Source organism: Rhea pennata, chromosome 3 (genome assembly GCF_028389875.1).
Source record: "Rhea pennata isolate bPtePen1 chromosome 3, bPtePen1.pri, whole genome shotgun sequence".
Taxonomy (NCBI): Eukaryota; Metazoa; Chordata; class Aves; order Rheiformes; family Rheidae; genus Rhea; species Rhea pennata.
Window position 1 is genome coordinate 20,788,088 of NC_084665.1, and position 23,638 is coordinate 20,811,725.

The window sequence follows — 23,638 nt, forward strand, 5'->3', positions numbered from 1 at the left end:
CCACCTACTGCAAATGCATCATATGGGTAAGACTATAAAATTTGCCAGCTTATAATTGGGCTATAGTCTAGAAAATTAAGGTATTAGATGGGTGATGTATGAGAGAACACTGTCAAGTATAAAATAATTTACAGGTAACAATTAATCTGTGATTGAAACACCCTCTAACTCTCATATTATCTGGGGTAATTACATCTCTAAAGATCACAGAGCTTTGCATTTGGGTGTAAGTTGCTCAGAGCATACACATTTTTTTAAGTGACAGGCTCCCTGGTAGATACATATATCAAGGGATGTCTGTTATTCTGCCATCCCCCCTCACTTGTTACCTGCCAAGCTCTGTGAAACAGAGCAATCGCACTGCACTTCCTCCTACTGAAACAGGAGAGGACGACTTCTTCTGTCATATACCTGCTTGATTTTTACCTTTTGCCTCACTGATCAGGTTCTTTCTCTGTCTCATTAGTTGTTCTATACAAGCAAGTGCAAGCCAGATGGCCAGATGACCATCAGTCTGTGTTAGATTTATGTTAGGAACAGAGAGGTGAAAGGCTCTAAGCACCTCCACTAATCCCTAAACCATTAAACTGCCTCCTCTGTGTTGCTCGTATTTCTATTTGTATGTTTTTTGTGTTAGCACGTGCAGAGGCAACACAATGCTAATACTTTTTTTTTCTTTTTTTTCAACTGTGCATGCATTGAAGAGCTTTTACACAAGAGCTGGTTCCAAGCTGTGGGAGGCTACTCCTTTTTCTGATCAACATTCACAGGCCACCTCCCAGCTGCCTAGTGCTCCCCAGCAGCATGACACACTAGCATCAGCTTTCTGCCTCCTTCTGCTTTCCTCTGTCTTTCCTCAGATTCCTTGTCTCATCCTTTAGTTTTTATTCATTTCCTCAGCACTCTCCATCTGTTTCCTTATTTCCAGCCATTCCCTTATTTCCAGCCCACACATGCAGCTCACTCTGTGCTCCTTCTTGCAAGCGCCACTCCGTCTATTGAACGTAATCACTGGAAGGGTTGGGTGAGCACCGCAGGACTGGGCCAAAATCCTGACATTCAGAGCTCCCTCCGCAGCCCCTACCCACCCGCACTGGCAAACAGACCAACGAGACAGGCAGAGGCACACAGGAGGAGGGAGGGACAGGCTGGCAATCATACTGCTGACGCCTTTAAAGAAAGCTGAAGAAAACATAGACCCTTTCAGCACCGACAGCTGCAGGCATGCTGTTAAGCTTATTTGCTGTACAAAAATAGGTGTCCTGTTAAAAAAGTTCCTGCCCTGAAGCATTGGCCTAGTGAGGACTTCATGATCTGCCTGTACAGTTTCAATGGGAATAACAGAGGATGTGTGCTACAACATTCTTGTGAGACTGAGGAAAATTTGGGGGGCAGTCTCTGCTTGGCTAAATATAAAACTTCTAGTTTCAAATCTTGGACTGGGTGACAGCATGGGCCAGGGTACCAGTCTACTGCAGTAAAGCCAAAATATATTAAAACCACAAAAATATCAAGTTGCCATTAGTGGGAAAGACTAACTGGACACCCACTCTCCCATATTTTTCTTTACCATACCTCTCCTTAGACTTTATCCATGCCTTCACCCAACTATATATGTGGTCATCTTAACAACTTAAGGAAACTTCTTAATTATAGGCCTTGTGTCCATTTCTGTTTCTTAGTAATTGAAAATCCATTCTTTTTGATAGGATAGGACCATTGCTGCCACCCAACAGGATCTTCACAGTAGTATACTGTCTCTTCATTTCAACCTGAAAGAGTCAATGTTCTTGTAACATGGTAAAATACAAAACAACACCCTGGACTTAAAGAAGACAATACCCTAGGGGCTCACTGCCTCTTTGGCTTCTTTTCATTCAACTCAGCTCTCCATTGACAGAATATGGCTGACTGACTCATAGCATGGAAAAAGAATATTTTCTCTGAAGGAAAGTAGATTTAGAAATCTCTGGCAGATGAGACCAACTAAACCCAGGCCTGACAGTTTTCATGTCAACTTGTAAAAAATATCTTTGCTATAAAGCTTTCCATCATGCCCAATGCACATAAGTTGGAAGAAGGAAAAGAAGAAAAGGGTAAAACAAAAAGACTCTTAACAAGAAAAATACATTCTTCTGGCTTGGTATTCGAACTGGAAGAAGAAATAGAACTTTTGTTTTGTTTTGTTTTGTTTTGTTCTGGGCATTTGTATCCTGTAATCCTGCATACAGAGCAACAGGCACTATAAGAAACTTCATCTGATGCTAGCAAGTTTGATCAAATTTTGGTTAGTCTGTTTTCATTATAGGAAACTTCCACTGATAAACAGTGTACCTTCTGGCCCTATTGCAGCATCAGTGCAATTTTTCTTCCTGCGTTGCTTAGTTACATCAGTCCCACAATATCAGAGTCTCACTGAATTTAAAATATGTTTGTAGCTTTTGAAGCCCTATCAAACAGAAACCCTTAGTACCAGACTCCTAAGAAGTTACACACTTTTTTTTTGTCACCATACAGATGGTTTCTTTCGTGCATCATATCACTTGATCTGCAGTAAAATACATATACTCATATGAGCCTCAGCTGCATACAAAGGCTGCGCAGTAGCTTCCATTCCAATTGCAAGTGAACTGGACAACATTGTTCCAACGAGGAAGTGTTGCTCACAGCCAGGATCAGATTTGGATTTCTATTTCCCAGATGCTTACACCTTATATAAAAGGAATGGGCACTCAGTGGGAAAATATGCATTAGTTCTAAGAAAGAGCCTATTTCAAAACATCCTTACTTCCTTCATCTCCCAAAACAGTGAAATCTGTGAAATCCACAGAGCTTTATTTACACAAATACTCACTAAAGTGAGTATGCCAGTGTGCACAGGAAATGGCATGTTTGCTATATGGTGATACATTTCTAAATACAGACTCCTAACAAAATCTCATCAGTAATTGAAGACAGAGGTAATTGAATGAGACAGGCAAGAATTTTACTGCATCCTTTGCAATTAGAAGCACTCAAGCACATGAAGTTACTTTGTGTCAGTGACCAGAGAGAATAGTATATTTTTGAGCACAACATGAAATGCATCTGGAATGCTCTATACGTGATGCAGCACTACTCAATGCCACAAGATGAAAAGATCCATTTAAAAGATGTAAAAAAGGTGTAAAAAACTTGTGTTTGCTCACCTTCTGGGGCCAGGCATCTGACCCCAGCAGCCTGCCTCTGACAGGAAAGCAGGAGCAAATGTGCAGGGACAGGGACGACATAGAACAGCAATACATCTCCCTTCCCCTGCCAGCTTCCTCCAGAGCCTATGGCTACATTTAGACTACGGTGATTAATAGCCACTGTTGGACCAGCCCTGTGTTGGTCTAGCTAATCTGCTTCTTAACCCTAAAGATGTAGGGCCTCCACAGCACCTCATAGGAAGCATTCTTACACCCTAACTACATGTTGGCTGAAAAATCACTTCCTTTCGTTTGTTTTGATCCTGATTCATCATTTGCTGGGATACCTCACGCTTCTTCTGTTACAAGAAACCATAAAGAATTATTTCGTATTCACCTTTGTAACTGCTAATGGTCTCCACTGCCTCTCCCTGGGGCATAGTGCAGGGAGTCCTGTGTCTGTATGACCTCCATGTCTTCACGAGCAACTTTGCCACTTGCCACTTTACTGCATTCATGCTGGCCCTGGCCCAGGTGCGCCCCAGGCACTGAGAGCTTGGAGACGTGGAGCCAGTCAACATCCATGTGCCAACGGCCATCTCCCCCCAAGATCTAAAGACTTGGCAGCAAGCCCTGTTGTCAGTCTCACAAAAGGGAAGGCAGAAGTCCACATGATGCTACCGGAGCAAAGGAGAGGGGGCATTTACTTCGCTCTGCAGAGCAGAAGAGCTGCAGCAAATATCCCTGACACTAGTGTTGAAATAGATTATAGTCCCAATATCCATCCATACCTTGAGACAAGCAATACCCTTCCTGGCATCAAGAATGAGGAGGCAAACAATTTTCTGGATCACAGAGCAGACAGTAGTACAAGCATGTATCAAACCGTGTACAACCAGAAGATCCAAGAAGGAAGTTTGAAGTAACCAACAGCGGCAAGCATACAGTCAAACTCTAGAGCAGTCAGTCAGAAAACAGTTCAGAAGGGATTGTACCAGGAAGTTTTATGAATATTGAAACGAAAGCTGGAAACTCTCCGTTAACTTTTTGTTAGGTACCGGAAACCTACTGCCATGTTAGAAGAAGCTAGGGACCTCTCTTTGTCTACTTACCCCTTAAGATGCTGAAAATAGTATCTAAGCCATCAGTTATAAGCTTTGCCTGCAAACCACTGCTCTTGAGCTGCTTCTTGTTCCTTCTTCCGCACTACAGACCATCAAGATTGAGACATTGGCCAAAGGCGCTATGAAAGAAAATCCATGCGTAGTAGGACAGGCACAATTACTACCATGGCAGATAAAGATAAAAAGCCATAGGAAAAACTTCAATTCACAGTTTCATGATTACCCTTAGCTTCCAGTTAGCTTGAGATTTTATGAGATAAGTTGTTTCAGAGACACTTTGAAATGCACAGATATTTTAAACATTATGGCTTATGGATTGAGAACAATTTCTACAACATCCTACTTATGGTGCAGTGCACTTTATCAGGATTTGTAGGTGCTATAAAAAAGAGCTAGAGCAAAGCTAGCATCCTATTCTGGTGTCCAGTCTTCTCTCAGTCCCCCAGGTAGGTGATGTTTCCTTTGAAGCTTGCACTCCTGAGGGACAAGGAGTTGTCATGGTAGACAGCAGGGCTGCACATCTCCCTAGCCATTTTGAGTAACATCCTGCAGTGAGGAGTTTGGCAGAAGTTCTCTGAGGATGACATCCTCCACCGTACTGGCAGCTTTAGGGGATGCAGAGGGCACTTCTGACACCTCCTCTAGAGTCTGTCACTCAGGCAGCATCTCCCATCCACAGGAAACCACTGCCAGTCTACTGCCACTTCCCTAAAATCACCACTGCCTGCCAGCCACCCTGTTCATCTCTGCCTGAAGAAGCAGCAATTCCCTGAGGTAGGGAAATTGGAACTGGTTCTAAAACTGGGGGGAAAAAAGTAAAATGCCGGCGCGGAGGCCAGAGCTGGCCAGTGCCATTGCCCAAGTGCCACAGCGTCATGGCATATGTGGAAGGAAGAGAAGGGAGCAAAAGCAGTTATCTGCTGATGGGCTGACAAAGGAGGATGGCAGAGAACGTATTCAAAGAACTAGCAGGGACTGCATTCCAGGAGAAGGTTCTGAAGGCATAGAGACCGTCATCCTGAATGCTCTCAAAGCCTCAATATATAGCCTAGAAAGGAACAGGATGCAAAGTCACACACTCATTGCTGCATAGCCACAAAAGCCAAGCAGGATATCCAAGTGACAAGTGAAAAGTTTTACAGTTTAGAGAAACAAGAGAGTCACCTGGGTCTCCTAAAAAAGAAAGGAAGGATCATATCTCCACTGGGGATCATGGCAGTGACCGTTCTGTCCCTCCTTCCAGCAAATGGGTCCCAGTTTCTGGAGATCCTGCCACACTATATCTCCCTGGAGCTTGGACCAAAGCCTGCTGCCATATCCTGACCTACTGCCACTACCAGCAGTCCCTCCAGCTCTGTCCCTTGCTCCTGCCCAGCCCCAGCCACTTCATTTTATCCACAGGAGGTGTCTGGACATAGATTTAGACTTTGTATTGTCTGTTGAAGATTGGGCTTGGCCCACTCAACACTGCCTTGAAAGCTTTGTCAAGGAAAGCAGTGAAGAAAGGGAGATGACAGTTTGACTGCCCTGTAGTTTGAACCTGCAGAAACACATAGGCAGTTATCGGTGATGAGTATGACAACCTGAAAACTCTGCCCTGAGATAGTAAAAGTAGCTGCAACCAAAACTTTCAGCAAAGCAGTATTTAATCAGAAAGAGAAGGCTAAAAGGGATTTCAAATTCCCCTAAGCTTACTTCCTACCATGCATTTCTGGGGGGATTCAAAGCCTTGGTGGCCTTTGCAGGCCTGTCTGAACTAGTCAGGAGACCAGAACCAACACCACATGACTTATGAGACAAATCGCTACGTAGCTGAAGTTTCAAATAGAGGATATCAGGCACTTCCAGTAAATCGTTTGGCATCTATCCATACAGTAAAATAAAGCCCATGAAAAATATTTTGTGGAATACATTCAGGTGACAAATGAACGCAACGGATCTGCTCATGAACATTGTGAATGCAAATAAAGAGGCTAAATTTATCAAACAAATTACCCATTTGATACAAGATTACTTATTAAGGGCTAAATTATGATTCCTTTGCTCATACCGAGGACTCCTTTAGTTCCAGTGAAGTCTGCCATATTATACGGTGAGGGTGATGCTTCTCAATACCAGTACAGAAATTACAGTTGCTGCTTAGGAGTTCACTCACGTATTAGTGCAGGGCTCTGCCTTTTTAATACAAAGCCCTTCATTCAGCCTGTTAGACAGTTTCCAACTTGATTCCAAGCCTGGTAGATCTCTTAACATTGAATTTCCTCTGCAATTGTAATACATTTGCACATTTGTGCACAACTAGGAAGCTGTGCGCTCTCCTGCAGTAACAGGAGGATTAATAGTAAGAGAGTGGTTCTTATCCATGTGCTTTGCAGAGGGAGGACAACGTTTTTGTCAACCAGGATAAAAGCAGAAAATGTACTAAATGTCATAACCTGAAGATAGAAGAGAGAAAAAGTTTCACAGGAAGAAGCAATTTCTTTCTCTCTTGCTCTCTTCATTTTTCTTAACATCAACTGATATAGTTAAAAAAAATGAACAAGCTTTTGGGCTCAGCATCCTTTCATTTAGCTCAGAAAGGACACAGTCTAAAAGCTTGCATCTTCCATCTATCAATTGGTCTTATAAAGTACAAACCTCTCCACTCTCTAACAATTTAGTGATGCTTTAGTGAAGTAATTTTGTTACTCTGTTTAAACCAATAAGAATGTAATATAACCTAGAATATTGAAGCTTCATAGTATGCAACCCTGATGATATTATTTTTGCCTAAAGAGCATTTTCAGAAAAATGCTTGTCTTCTCCAATTCACTGGTAACAGGTGGTAGATTTAGAAATACTTTAAGCATTACAATTTAAGAAAAACCTTTCATAATATACAACAGTCATCATGAAAAATAAGTATTTGCCAAAGGTTCCTACAAGCTTATCTACCCAAGATATTAAGCAGTTAGGTACAAAAAGTATAAAGGACAAAAATGTGGTGTCATTGACTCCAACTGGCAACTGTTTACAAATGCACATAATTTTACTTGTACGAATAGCATCCTAGAAGTAAGAATCACTGTAAAGTAAATATTGGTAAATCTAGTTTTTCAAGGAACACTATTTTTACACCATTTCTTGATAGGTCTTACAAATATATATACAGCAATAAAAATAATGCCTAGAACTCCTAGACTCTAGAAATCTAGAATTTAGATTCTAGAATCTAGACTCCATGCAGAATTCTATTAGAAGAAACAATGAATTCCCAAGGAAAAAAAAAAAAAGATAAAAATATCATCTTTTTTCCTGGAAAGCTTACTCATAATACTAGTAGCAATGAGTTCAATGATGTGAGCAAGAGCCACACATTGGAGCCAAAATTACTGGGCTACCACGAGGATGGTAGCTGACATGGCATTCCCCAGCGAGCGCAATTGCTTTGGCTTACATTTGGTGCAGACTAGGGACTACCGAGGCGAAATCAGAAATGCTGAGACTGTAACAACTGCTCTACTACCGAACATCTATGATCTCCTAAGTTACGAAATTACTTAAAAGTCTGCCTCTTCCCCATCATATTTAAATTTTGTGAATGACAAGCCTCTTGGTAGTTGTCTTAATATCAGTACTACTACATAAATAATTTCTTTGGCATTTCACTTGCAAAATAAGTTTAATAACACACTCAACTAATGGAACTATTTCCCTATATTTATACTCCACTCACTCTAATGCACTGAGGTGTAACTCTAGATTCATTTCATTATCACTTGACTAGCTCAAGCACTTGGATGTCTTTTTGGACTTATTAATGCACTAGGTTTAAAGTAATAACTATTTATGTATATAACCTCAGGAATATATTCTTTCTAAATATTTTGGTCCACATCTGTTAAGGCAGATATATTTCATAATGTTTCTGAATGCGAGATGCATATTTAAAAAAAATGTCTCAGTGTTTTTTTCTCTAAACTTAAAGAAATATCCCAGTGCTATGCTCTCTTATGAACATTCAGTGAGCATCCTATCAATCCAAATTCACGGTAAACATTTCCTTAAAGACTTTTTTTAACTACAGGAATAGATTCATTGGGGGGGGGGGGGAGCAGAATTTTGGCAGGTCCTACCAGAATCTAACTATCAGGAAGTTATCGCCAGAAGCAGAGAAAGCTGCTAATTCTTTGACAGAGAACCATGTTGACTAAGTCCTTTGCATAAGAAACCAGTCTGGTAGAGATACGAAACATCCTTCAGTAGGAGAGTCTGCAGAGAAGTCTCTTACGTAAGAGTTAAATGCAGATGGCAGTACACAAAAGAGCAGGAAGAATGAACAAACAGCAGACATGAAAGACTTCAGTGATCCCTGTTAAGGTCTCAGGTGAGGGCACTCCTGGGAAAGGAGAGGTCTTTATTCCTCTGCAAATATTCAAATTCACACCTCATATTCGAGCTATCACGCCAAAGCAATTCAGTATGGGGCCAAACTCGGCCCTTTCTGCCAAAGTGATGGTACTCTGTAGAAAAGTGCCAATTCAGGAGGCCAAAAAAGTCCAAAAGGCCAAAAATACTGAAGTAGTTGAGTAATAGTCAGGGTGCTTGTCCATGAGATAGTGAGATGGATTCTAATTCCTTCTCCAGGGATATTAACAGAGACATTTGGAGAGTTTTCTTTCTTTCCTATCTCCCTCTCCTCACAGGTTAAAGACCTAACCTACTCATCTAAGGCCGTATAAATGTCTGTGGTGACACAAAACTCGAAAATCAGGTCTCCCAAACCACTGGCTACTGACCTAACCATAGGAATTCCTTCACTGATTTTGGGATACAAGTTTAGATGCTAAACTGGTTCATTCTGAAGCTCCAGCTCATCAGCCAGTGAATGCTCAGGTCCTTCTGGAAACCAGTGCCATTAAGGTATATTAAAACTGGTATTCAGAATCATTAGTCATGAGAAAAATCAGAGCTGACACCCTATGAAAATGGACCTAAGATCTTATAGAAATCTATATCTAACTGAGGATGCTGAGAAGTGAAAAAATCTCACTCTGTCTGGACAGCTTGCTGCATAAATATTCAATATTCAAGGTCAGCCTTTTGCATGGTCATACACCTGCAAACTTCTGAATGCTGCCGCAATTCAGAGGGTCCCAACTACCACCAGCCCTCCATGGTCATGTAACAAATTGCTAGTTTTACTCTATGCAAAATAAATCTGTAAAAACTTCTCATGGTTGAGAATAAATATATTGCACAAATGGCGCACATTGCAATCAAAAGCCTTCATACACCATGATACCCAACCACACAGGTGCTTTGTACACAGCACTTAAACAACGTCAGACTTTGACAAACCATATAAAAGACAACTTTCCCCTCTTCCTCTCTTTTCTCCTTCGGGCTTGCCATGCTTTAGTTCCAAAGCACCTTTTAGTCTTTCAGGTTTCAAACCCAAGTGGGCTTTAGACTTAAAATCACAATACCGAGCTTCACCTGTGATTTCAAAGTCCTTAACAATGAAGCGGAGTTTTTTCCCCTAATCTGAAGGGTAGGAGCAGAGTCAGCAACAGAACATAGAGTACCACCACTTTATCCTATGTGTTGGGTTGCACTGCAATGCCAAAAAGTGACACAACAAATGGATGAGACACTAACGCAGTCTTTGAAATGCACATTCAGTGTGCTCCAGACCAAAATGTTATGAAGTAGTTGGACACATTCTGTGCTAGCTGAATTATTCAACGGGTCTTTAACATTTCTGTTGCCAAGCATTGCAAACCGCAGATTATAAAGTTGTCTGTAAAAAGCTTTGTTCTAGTGAGATGAGACTGAAACACCATAATTTCTATAGCGACCACCAAGGTGAAGGAAAAAACATTGTGACTACCGTGACAACATAGTCCTGTAGACTTAACTGAGACTCTCACAACACATCAAAGGTACACTTCCGACTTACTCCCATGCCCTTTCTACCAGAGAGACAGTGTGGGGAGTACTCAAGCGACTGAGATTTTAGAAATGGGTGATAAAAGAAAACACTAAAATCCGCATCCTATCACAAGGAGTACAATTGATGTCACAGAAAGCAACGTAAAACGGGAGGAGAGGGTGAGGGTTCATAAAAAAAAAAAGAGCACACAGATTTCTAATGATAAACGCGATAAAAATAAATCACAGGTATGGCGGAGGAAGAGGGGTGGTGGACAAATTTACTATCTACCAGGTTTTCTTACGTTCCAAGAAGTAACCTCCTGTGTGAAACACAAGATGAATGGGTCACATTTCCCAAGTGCTCCGGCGAGAGCCATCTTTCCTCTGATTCATGCTTGTACGGGGACAGCTCAAGTTTAAAGTTCTCATTCAGACACAGTTGGGCTCTAATCCCTGTGGTACCTTTTCAAACCCAAAGAAACCCTAACCAGCATCATTAATGAAGGAGAAAAGCACGCAGAGTGCATGGAAGAGCTATATACACTAGGAACGACGTACACATTAGTGCAAACCATTTTCTTCATATAGTCAATAGAGGCCCAGTGCCACACACCAGGCTTAAGGAGGCAGAGACAACAGACACAACAGAGACTGAGAAAACTAGCTGTACTCAGCATACAAAAGTAGGCCCTGGTTTTGCAAAGACGAATATCATGAGCAGTTTTATCGGTTTGCAGATTTTAAATGCACGTGTTTTCCAGGATCAGTTGATCTTTAGAGAAATTTCACACTTTAATATTTGGCTTAGACATGGAAAGAAAAAAAGGATGCCAAATGATGGCTTTCTGCCACACTATTTACTAAAGACAGATGGCACTTGATTACTGTACCTACCTATAGGGAAAAACTCGCTCATTTTCTTCTTAAAAATTTTGTAGTCCACCTCCAAAAAGACGCAGAAGATGATACGATCCACCTGTAAGAAAAAAAATTATTCATGGTGAAATGAGTGCAACAATAGACATTGGCAATAATTTGTAATAATAGCACGGAAACCTTAAACTCAACTCTGTTTGGTACTCCAAGCAAGCAGGAAAACATCATGGGAAGCCGTTTTTTTTTTTTACTTTATTGTTTATCTGTGCTGCAATTTACAAAATAGTGTTTGTAATTGCAGTTCACAACCGTATTCTTTGTTAACCACCTCCTGCTTATGCAAACCACTCTTGAGCACAGTATAAGCAACCTTTGGTATTCAAGATGAGTACCTGGATGCAATGTTTGATGAAAGAGTCGCACTGGGGGCTTCTAATAAGTATACAAAAGAGAAAATGGGGAAGCAAAGAGCTCTTTTTCCAATCCTTGTCCGACAAACGTATTTGCAAAACCATTTAGTATTTCAGAATGGCTTTAAAAGGTTTCATGCAGTTTTAATTTACATGAAACCACTTACTCTTGCTATAATACAACCAGTAATGCAGCAAAAACAAAAGCTGATTAGATGACAGGTAGCATATAGGCTAAATACAACATTTAATATGCCATCTACTCAGTAAGGCTGAGCATATCAATGAAACTACAACCCATAATGTGCACAAGACCCCACAATGATTTCAAATAAATTGCCTGGGACATCACTGAATGTGACAGCTTTTCTAAAAAAGCAAAAAAAAACCCAAACAAACCAAAAAGAAACAGAATTCTAAAGCCATCTTTAAGATTAAAAAACAGCCCCCAAGACTTCTCTGTAGCCTTGCATAGCACAGCACAAAATGCCTCTACAGCCAAAACGCAGCTTCAGCAGGGAGTTGTGCAACAGACCCTCCCACGGCTGGGCTGAGGGATCCGCAACCTGATAATCAAGTTTTTCTCCAAAGTGCACAAGAGCTCAACCGGAAAGGGATGAAGTCCAAGCAACAGCAAATTCACCATCTTGGCTGGCATTATGCTATACTCAGGTCTCCACAGGCAACAGGCTTATGTGTTGTATCAGAGCTAAAGAATGCCTTTGCACTTACTACAAAGACCAGCAGCTTCCTCCCTGAACAAGGAGAGCTGGAGGAGGAGCGTTCGCAAAAAAAAAAAAAAAAAAAAAAAAAAAAAACTTCGTTCCCTTATTTTCACCTTCACTAGAAAACTCTTTTGCTAGAGCTGCTCTTCAAAGCAAAGTATAAGTCTTAGCTTCAAAGTTACCATCAGGCTGGAGAGCACAAGCCACTCTGTTAGGGCTCATTTTGGAGCAGCCTAGTGGAACAGTGCAGGGAACGAGAGCGTGCAAAATAATCAGTTGTGCTGGAAAATGCTAAGGGTTGCTAAAAAGGACACCTCTGAGTTGAAGCCAACTACACAGCCTGAGAAAGCAATAGGGCAGGAAATCCAAGAATGCAGGTATGGGTCGTGGGGATGTTAAGGCAGGAAGAGGCTTGTGAGCAGCACCGAGAAGCCACAACAGGGCAGAGCACTGGGGGAACGGCGCTTGCTGCGGAAGCAAAGTGGCACTGCTCTGAGCAAGAAAATTGCCCGCCGCTGTTTGTTCAGGGAACCAAGCCGTCCCGTGCACCCGTCATAAACAAAACAGGCTAGACCTAAGAAACCATTCCACTAATTACTCTGGTGGTAAATAATCTGGTACAACCCCAAACAGTGGTTAAGAACGTGGGCCAAAAATGCATATTCCTTTGTGTGACCACATATTTATAACATACAGAACCAGGCTGGCAAGAATTTAAAAAGCCACATGTCACCTAGCTGAGGGTTTCCACCTAGATAAAGCGGTGTGCTTGCAGAATGGAAGCTTTAGACTGTGAATGCTTAAATTGTATTTACTGTAAAAGCTGATTTGGAATAGTGCTTGTGCTATCCTAGATTGTCATCTTCTATCTCCACCTCCTAAGTGGAGCAGATATTCAAGCTCTACGGTGACAGGCACCATGTGTGAAGCAGGACAAACAAAACAGCAAAGGCATAAACTTATGAACCAGAGAAAGCAGTATACTGACACGCAGAGATGTTCTGAGTTGTCTTGCCCTCTACATGGTTCTTACATTCTCTGCTGTAAACACTATGGACATGTTTCTCATTTTATGCATTTCAGCTTTTCAAGGTGTTCTCTTTATTCTTATTTATTCTATGCAGTTGGCAATGATGAAATTCTGCACTCCTGAGAATTCTTACCTCTCCTAATATAATTCCTTCATTTAAAGATAGGGAATCTCACTAGAAATAGCAGACTATTTCAAACTTTTCTAGCTCCCCGACTGTATACATCCTATATATAAACCTGTTCAATTTCTTCTTGGTGTGTGAAAAAGTGCTCTATTTTTAAGTACGTATAAGATACTGTGATGACAGCTCAAATCCTGTGTTTATCTGACTGAATGGCATGTGTTGGCAGATAGTAAATCTGAAATTAAACCATATTCTATCATCCTGCCAGTCATTGACTACTTTATCTGACATCTGCAGCTAAAATAGCTTGAAATTAGGTATGGAAAGTAACCCTTGTCCTCACTGATCCCATTCCAACTACAATAAGGAAAGGTTTAATCCAAGGGAATCCAAAATTCACTTGCCTGCTGGTTCACAAAAGCTCAGCAGGCCTTTGGGGATCCGTGCTTATGAAAGCCGCTCTTTATCAAAAAGGAAAACTCTCTTCTCATGTGGTTTGGAAATGCCAACTTGATTAGACATTTCATGCTGCCCGTTCACAGAGGGAAGGGGAGTAACCCCGAGAGACTCCACCGTGTGTGCCCAAGTGCCTTTTGTAGGTGCCTGGCTCTTCCACAGCTGACCGAAGACCACTCAACTGCAGAGGAAGTTTAAAGGAGCTGCAAGTTGAAGGTATTAAAGCTCATCCTTGATTGACAGCTCTTTTTTGGAGGCCAGTATTGGAATCAATCATCCCTTGTCACAGCCTGATTAAATTCTGCTCGCTTTGCAGCTACGAATAGGTGGATCAAAGAACCCCAAAATTAGGAGTGCTGCAACACAAGAAAAGGGGCTTTCATTGCTTGAGGTGTTCACTTAGTAGACAACTTTACAGCTCAAGGTTGTGAGTACATTGATTCTTTTTTTCTCAGGACCTATGCCATTTCCCCAGCTCCACTTAATTTTGAGGGGGTACCGTCCCAGTGATTTGGTTAGCTGCACCTGATCAGCACCAGTAAACTGCTGGGGCTTTGCACGGCTTAGAGGGCTCAGGCTACTTTGCAGTGGGATGGACATTTTGAAGTATTTTTGGAGGACGCAGCAAAATCTCATGAACTGAAAACACCTCTTCGGGGTAGAGCAGCAGTGCTAGTCTTAGTGCAAGAAGCTATCAAACATATTTCCTCCTGTTTGTGTTATTTACTTCATTTTCTTTTCTCTAGTGAATGTGAGAGCACTTTGCATCTATTGAGTTTCAGGCTTGTTGATGGCTTAATGCACCTTGGATTCACTTGTATACCAGCAGAGGCCTGGAAGAAGAGGCATATGACTGCAAAGCCTCCCCGTCTCAAGACTTACGGCGCAGAGGCAGAATGATTTTGCATATTTGGGCTAGTGAGATTTGAAAGTAGACTTGGTGGCTTCACAGGTCAGCAGGTAGGGCTGGACCATGGGCAGGCTGGCATGTCCACGAGGTGCAGAGGTGGAGAGGTGTTCTGAGCCTGCACTTGCAGAGTAGTGCAGACACCATGATGGAGCTGCCAAGGGCATCTTGCAGACTGTGCTAAGGAGCTGGGCCCTGCTGTGATAGCACCACCACCGCTACCAGCCAGAGACAGCTCTGCCCACGCAAGACAAATGGGCCACAAATCCAGCTGCTCACCACTGGAGGGAAGGACCACAAGCCGTGCACCACAGCCAAGGCTTCAATAAAACAGGGCTCTGCTGATGCTTCCTGGCAGCTTCAATGTCCTCCTAACAGATTCTTTGAAAAGAAAATCAACACTGCCTGCCCAGTGACCTGAACATACATACCAGTTTCCCCAAAGGCCCTGTGGGGCAGGAAGGGCTGGGAGCCCACCAGCCACGCATGGGCATGTCTGCACCACAGCCACCTATGGAAGCAGCAGCCTACACTCTGTGGCTGCACCTCGACACATTTTGGAATAGAAAATAGCTCCTTTTTCTTCTCAGTTCTTCTGCTATGGCCTCTGGCAGGTCTCCCAGTTCCTCTGACCTAATTTCCCTGTGTGTTTAGATGGGGATTGGAAGACCTACACATCACTACAAAGAGGTATTGCCATGCACCACTGACAGGACGTGCCACATGTAGTTATAGGTACAACTGAGGTGTACACCAGTTCCAAGCTATACGTATCAAACATATATTTTAAATAAAAAACTGATCAGAAGACACTCTAGAAAATTTTATCTAACAAGTATTTCCATGTCATTGCCACCTTGTGTTCTGAGAAAAAACCCAACTCATAACAAAAATAAAAGCAACTGCATTTCAACACTTTCAAGTATTTCATGTGTCTCTCCAGTGTTAAGAGACTAGTACTAGAGATACAATGGAGGCGGTGGCTCTTTTTTACCCAGGAGGCAGTGACTACTTTTTATCATATGTGGCAACAAATTTCACCGTAATTTAAATCTTGTCAAAAAATGCACAAAAAGAAAATAATTGTAACTTGTAAAAATGTTTCCCCATCCCTCATCAGATTAATAGTAACAAACAACAAAGAAAATCAAGAAGCATTCTGTTCTTTCTACTTGTAGCAAATCTTTTCTGTAGAACGCACTTATCTAATCCCATCAGAATCTATTGTCATCTGGCAATAGTTAATGCCAAACGCTTGCTGTAACATTTTTAGTTTATCAAATATTCTGTGGACTTAATTCTAAACTCAGTGAAGCCAAACGGAGCCTTTTCATTGACTTCAGCATGCTTCAGCACTTATGCTCGGCAATGTCTAGAAATAACATTTGCCTCCTTGAGAATTAAAATTCTTCTGATATGGAAATTTCAGTATCCGAAATCTTCAGATACTTTCTCAAACATACCCCTAACAGCCACAGTTCAGAATTACTTATCCTCCTTCAATCTTCTTGAGTGCAGTGCCTGTAAGCGGGGGGAGCTGGCCTGGGCTGAAGTCCCAGGCTTCCTCTCCATCCAGCCAGGATGGCTTGGGCAGCTCTGCCAGCTTTCAGTGCCAGGGCAGTCTTGCCCTGGCACTGACCAGTGGGTGCAGTCATGGAAATCAGCTTTTCCAAACATACTCCCAGGGAATCAGCATCTCAGCCACAGGAAACAAAGAATCATAAGAAAAGTGGCTTTAATGCACCTCAGAACCAGGCTTCTAGTGTCCCATCTGAACTCTGCACACTAAGTGAAGTTCCCTTGACTTCTGGCACAGGGGTTCATTCTGGTCTCGTGAAACCCACATACCTCTCACTCAGGGAGTCAGGGACTCCCTCTCCCACCTCTTTGTTTTTGGTTTTCTGCCTGGGCTCTTCCTTGACCTGCACCAAGCCAATGCAGTGAGTTCACTATGTCCAGAGGTACACTTCAAAGATACAGGTGTTCACGTGTGTCCCCTTAAAGTGCTGCTAATACCCCTCTTGATGCTTAGCACCTCGCTTTCAGCCTGCCCACTGCCCAATTAGATCCCTTAGGAATCCCATTGCCACCAATGACCAGATGGAAACATCAGGTTTGTAAAATAATGCAGACCCTACCCCTCCCAGCAGCTGTGCTCCAGCTCCCCAAGGGCTCTGTCTTTGGTGAACATCATCCATGTCTGGCCAGTCAGCCAGCTGCAGTTGGCACAACCAGGAAGAAAGGGCAAATAGGACTGCCTCCTGCATCCCACTTGGAAATGAATCCCGGACAAGACCAAGAATTTTTCAGGCACTCAATTCAAAAGAGAATGCTTCAGGCCATATAAAAGAACTGCTCATTTCATAGCACTGTAAATCAAAATTCAGCCTCCTGATATTATTACTGATTTCACAGAAACTATTAAAATATACAGTCTAGCTGACTGCTCCTTATGGGATGACATCATGGTCTATAATTGCAGGATTACTCTTGAAAAGAGCTTCAGTCAACTCTTTATGGCAAATGTAAAGCTTAGGCCACCATTTCCATCCTCATAACAAGATTTAAGTGGGACAGAGATATCAGACTGCCAGTATGGTGAATTTGACAATCAATGAACTGTGTAATGGTTTTGTAAAGCAATTCACCTAGTCTTAAGATCTTCACACCTGGCCCAGTTTCAAATCCACTGCAAGCCTGAGCTGAAACACATTCACGCTCACCTGAATTTGCAGCTACCCAAATGAGCCAAGTTGCAGGCAAACAGGCGCTCCAGATCCCTCTGCCATCCTCCCAGGGGAGTGAGAAAGATGTAATTTTTTCGAGCAAAGCTCTTTGATTTTAATGGATTTGAAGGTTGAGATTCTTTGAATTCGAAGCAAAAACACACTACTGCAATCCTCTTGCAAGTAATGGTATTAATAGAGCATTATGATTTCACATCAAGAGAAACTACCCACTGAGGACTAACTGTGAGGATGCAACTCTTACTTGAACCATCACATTACTTAGGCAGTCATTGAAAGAAGAAATAATACAAAACATGTGAATTCTAGAATGATTTATGCTTATGACAACTAGAGTGGAATTTTTTCTATGGTGGTCTTACTTAAGTTAAAAAACAGAAATAGAAATGTTTTTGTTAGTGCTTTAATAACCTGCTTCATGAGTTTTACTTTGCTTGGAGTGAAAAATAATTAAAAGTTCAAAGGCAATTAAAAAAACCCCTGAAATTTATTATGAGTTTCAAATACTAATATTACTAATATACACAACATCTCAGAGGAATGTTACATAGGCTTTGCAACAATCCCTGCCTCTAAAACAAAATGCACTAGCAATACACTTAGCAGTAATACCTAACAGAAACGTGAAACATGGTCAGGAGAGCTCTCCCTCTCTGCTGCTCCTGTTCCTTTAGTTCTGCTCTGGTCATATTCGACAGAAGAGGACAACTTATTCCCATCACTAGAAGGGACCAGATACACCACTGCAATTATCGCTATGGCATAATTTCCATGTCACCAAAACATATTAACAACAGTAATACTTTTCTGGTAAAGAAATACTTCTAGCCCTGGCTCTTAAGTGCAGGTAAGCAGTTGTACCTACGGACTGGTACCTCAGCATGAAAATTTGATGTGCACAAGGTCATGAAGAACCAGAGTAACCAAACTAGACTAGAACTCCAGGCATTTTTCTCCCAGTCTCTCTCCAGCAAAGGTGCTACCATAAAAAAAAAATCCCAATAGTCCCCAGCAAAGGTCATAGGCTTTGCCACACACCACCGGTTTTCCTCAGGCATTTCCTTTCAACACTCCCATTTACTGTGTGAATCACTACTGACAACTCTTTTTCCATAATACCTTGGTTGTTTTTTAAAAGTTTCTTATTCTCCTTGAGTGAATCCACTCCGTATCTTTAGCACCTTTTTAGTACAGTGAATTATTCAAGGACAGGCAGACCTCTCCCTTTTGGAGCTGGCCGTTCTTTGTGCTGAGCTGTTCCCTTTTTGTGTGCGGAAGGCATCTGCCAGCCAAGTAGAGTGGCTGTGCTAAAGAAGCACTCTGGATTTAAAATAGAAAATTATGATAATAATTTCTGAGGAATTTACAAATTACCAGGAACAAAACTGTACTTGTCCTAGTTACTTATTTACTTTATGGCTGCATGACAAACAAAAAAAAGGATCAAAACCAAGCCCATGCATCACATGCCTTGACCACCACTCCTTCCCCTGCCCCTGCAAAAGCAAACAAGAACAAGGGAAAAACCCAGAGCTTTCTCTTATAAACAGTTCTAGCATTCCGTAATGTCCAAGCACAGAACAATTTGCAGCACTGCATTTACTATGGTGCTGATATTGCAAAAGATACTGTAGTCTTGTACTGCTAATGTAAATGCAGATAGATTACAAACTGGCCGGTAGTTAATAGTCCTGTGTGTTGGCTTTGTGGTCAAAGGGTTAAAAGCTTTTCAGTTTCCAAAAAGTGAAAATAACCTGTAAAATCAGCCTAGGGCTTAAGGCAATATCTCAGTATATTTCTTCTGATGGTCACTAAAATGTGTCAGGAAAGGGGCAAGAGAGTAGTTTAAAAATGCATTTGTTTTTACCAAGATATCCATCAATTGCAGAATTCAGTTTTATGCCACACAAAGTTGATGACATAAAGCCCATTAATCTTGTCTCGCTTAATACCTACTGTCCTTTGAAGATACATGTTTGGAATATCTGAAGGCGACCTCCATTTTTCACAGTTACCAGTCATAGGGCAGCTGACACAGCCAAGATAATCCTGTATTCAGCGAAACAGGGGGAATGAATGGATTCTGATGAATGTAATTTGCTATCTCAGTGACAAATGGCAAATGGGAAGAAGGGGTATGCATGCAAATATAACTGCGTTAAATAAGGGCTTGTGAAGGATAGTACTCTGAAAATATCCAATACACAGTTTCACAACAACCATGCATTTCTGAGGAGATAAATCATCAGCTTACAGTAAGTTATCATTATACTTCCATTGTGGATCTCCAGTGAGTAAGATGGTATTGTGGCATACAATCAAGTAATCAAGTAATCCAATGAGCTAACTTTTTGCACCATGTTTATCTTGCAAAGTACAAGTTTCAGTACCTTTTTAGTACAATTTTGATTACATACTCAACTGAGAACTACAAAGTTCTCAGTAATTATGTGAGCCAAAGCCTGTTTGGGCATGCAACCTGTGGCAGGCTCTAACTCCCAGAAGGTGCCATGTTCCACTGCCACCAAAAACCCACTGCTGGACCCCACAAGGTTACAGTTTCACTTCAGGAAATTCTTCTGTTCTTGACGTATTCTTACTAGGGGTGTTGTAGTGCTGAGTACTACCCAGCATTACGATTGCTACTGACCAGCAGGAGAGTCAGCACTACTTGTTCAGAGTTAACAACGCAAGGAAAACAGAGAAATGCTTGAAAACAGACAGAAGCGCGATCTCTTCTTTGCCATCATCTTTAAGGCTGCTGCTGGATCTCAAAATCTCAAATGGTCCAATATTCGATTTTAAAAACTTCTGATTTGCACCACGCAGGGTGGAAAGCAAGTAACCATAATGGTACTCTCAGCCCTTCAGATGGCTAAAAGTAATTTAGGTATGGGTGCTCCATGCAGAGCTGGCTGAGGTTGCAGCCCCACCAGAAGGGCAACAGAGGCCTGTGCTCCGGAAAGGATCACAACTGCTCTGCCTCTGCCACAAGGCTGGCAGTGACAGTTACTGCCAGGCATTACCCCAGAAGAGAAGTCACCAGGGCTGCACTGCTGAGAAGCCCTGAGCAGGCTCCTGAGGATGTACAATAATGTTTGCATCGCAGGAAAAGAGAAGGAGGAACAGCTTCTAGAAGCAGCAGATGATGGCTTGAACTGCTTTTTATGTAAGTTATTACAGGCAAGGGTAACTGTGGCTGTGATAAACTCACCAACAATTTTTTCACCGAGTTCAAGCAAAGGTTTTACCGTGCCCAGAGGGTCAAGGGTCTGTGTGTGTGTTTGGGGTGGGGAGGGGAGAGGTATTTTACATGTATGGGTGCTCTCACCTTTGCATTTCACATTAGTTTCTAAATTAGTGACAGAGGAAAAAATTATGGCTTGATACTGCAAAGCTGGAATAAAATTCAACTTGCTAAAGTATTTTCACTGAAAGAGGCAGGATGTACCAAACTCTGCACATATCTGGAACTTCAAAAGTTTCAGCGTCAAAAAAGTTTTTAAAAACACACAGTTTGATTTTGAAGCTCCTTAAACCTAATGCAGTTGAGAGCATTTCCATAAGGAAGCTCACCCAGAGTATTTCCTTCGTTTGCCATTGCTTCTTTAATCATTCTCGCCTTCCTCCTACATTAATGTTGATATTAGTCCCTGAGCCAAAGACCACTGACATCATGTGATTTTTGGGTCAGTGCAACTAAGCTGCTCCCACCGTGGAGCAACTTAGTAACATCATTTTGGACATCAAGTTTGTTTGGCTATAGCTAGCTATAAATTCAACAGGGATCATAAAAACTGCACTTTCAAGGGTAGAGGGCATTTACCTAACATATACTAACAGCACTACTGCTGCAATCATCTACAGTTTCTTTCAGACTCTCCTCCCCAGCACCTCCATATATTCTCTATCCTTAATTTGAGGAAGAACATACGGAGAGAGAAAGTTAATAATTACTCCCTATTGCAGCAGTTAAAACTCCTGTTGCAGAAGTAAGATAAAGGGGTAACATACCTGCTACCTAGGTCATAAATGAACGATAGATACACACACATACAGCTTGCAACACTCTCATTCAAATTGTTTGTTGTAGATAAAAAAAAATAGCCCTTCTCAAAAAATTGCTTCTCCAAGAACATATGCCACACTGCACAACTTGAAACAGCAGTGAAGCAGCACTACACTGCTCAAAGTGATGCCTGGACTGAATCTCCTTCTTGGAAATATTAACTTATTGCTCTCCTTGAAGAAAATGTTTTACAATTAAGTTATCTGTCGTTTACAGATCAAATAAAACTCACTAATGCAAGCTATTAAAGACCATTTTAAAGGACAAAAGCTGATTTTCTCAAATACAGTATGTCTCTCATTCTAATGCTAGAGATGATCTTTTTAGTCATCAGAAAAAGACAGAAGCAGGCAGAAGACGAAGCTATTAAGAATAACTTCCAGTACTACCAGAAATAATGCTTCTGCTCCCAGGATACTTGCTCCAGTGCGTCTTCCAGAAAGCAGATAAACTTAGGATCATTTACCTAATATGTGTCAGCTTGATGCCAAATAAAGTAAATTATAATCTTTCTAAATGTCTATTTATCTCCTTTCTACACAGAAGTTTTTTATTCTTTTTGTTCAAAGTGACTTCTAATAGTCACAACTACACCCTATTCTTGCCTGAGACACTTAGGAAGGTAAGATAAAATAACGTATGTTTGTGTTAAATAAGAATGACTGTAGAGTGATGAGTTATTTTCACAAGTTTTTGCAATGGTTGACTCCCGGTGTCCTGACAGAAATGATGACAGGAGCCTGTGTGATGTGAAGGCAACCTCTGCAGCATTTCTGGCTACCCAGAAGGCAGCTCCAGAGGAGCACTGACCAGCAACACACAAAAATGTTATGCACAATACTTATTCCTGAAGAGGAAGAGCAGGGGACTAGGTCAAGTCAGGGAATGGCTGCACTTCAGCATCTGATTTTGAGGTATTTGCACCTGCCAGTGTCTGGGATCAGTAAGGAAGATCCATGCTTGAGAGTGGATGTGGTTATGGCTGTGGCATATGAGCTTAGTCTTTGATTCAGCCAAAACCTCCTCATGTGAAAGGTTATTAAGCCAGCTTGATACAGTTGATGAATGGCTTCCACAGAGGATATTGCAACTTTAATATACTTGGTTAAAAAGAAAATCTGCTAGGATATAAATGTCAGCTGTATGCCAACATTTTTCACAAGCATCGGCAGGGGGGAAAGAGATCCATCTCTAAAGGTTCGGGTTTAAATTAATTTTAATAGTTGGTAAAGGAATGACAGCTTTCTGAAAATAGCCAGTAAATGTTCCAGCATTTTACCAAGTCTCACTGTCTAATCTTTGGTACCCCAGTTCCACAAAGTTCACCTGCTAGATGATGATCTGTTTCTGCAGCTGGAAAGCTAATGATGGCTGTTAGTGGTTTCTGATTTTTAACAATGTTTTTATTTCTGCTGCAGACTGGAGCATACAAGCCACGGAGGCGAATAAACACAGATTTGTATTTTATTAGAAAGGACAAGAAAATACCTTATTTATGGTATGTTGCTTTCTACAGATAACCTTCCCTCTATCTATCTGCTCATCGTAAGATAAAAGGCATCTAAATTACTAAGATGTTGCTCAAACACAATCGAGGACATTAGCACGATTTGTATGAGCTACTCAAATGCACTGATGCATACAAAGTTTCTGAAACCATTTTTTGTCAAAATGTCAGTGCTAAATGCACAAAAATGTAACTTACTTTATGCCATTAATTAGCTAATGTTTGCAGAGCACTTTGAAAATGTAAAAGCACTTTGAACACTAAGAGCTAAGCAGTATTATTTTTACTCATGTGCACTCCCTGTATGAATCATACATAATAATCACCTCTTGTGGAAAGTATTTTTGGCCCATAGCCGAAACCTAACCTAAGGTTTGGCACTTCTGTCAACTAAGGCACCTGTAAACAGCCCTGTTTTGGTTTCAGCTGGAAATTTTCTTTAATACATTCATTGCTGGTTTCTTCGCAATATATGTTATATGCATGCCTCATAGTTGCCTTCACAGTTTCATAATTAACTCTGTATAGCAAGGAAGAGAAAATGTAATTGCGTCTTCCTCTTTTATCCAAACGT

General features: G+C 41.5%; 1 protein-coding gene across 2 annotated transcripts in view; it reads right to left on the bottom strand.

Moving 5' to 3' along the window:
* Positions 1-23,638, bottom strand: part of MACROD2 (mono-ADP ribosylhydrolase 2) — an 879,171-nt gene that overhangs the window by 77,200 nt on the left and 778,333 nt on the right. For both annotated transcript variants that reach the window (XM_062571756.1, XM_062571754.1), the window contains exon 9: positions 11,105-11,186. In XM_062571756.1, coding sequence (XP_062427740.1) covers positions 11,105-11,186 — 82 coding nt within the window. The remainder of the gene's footprint in view (positions 1-11,104; positions 11,187-23,638) is intronic.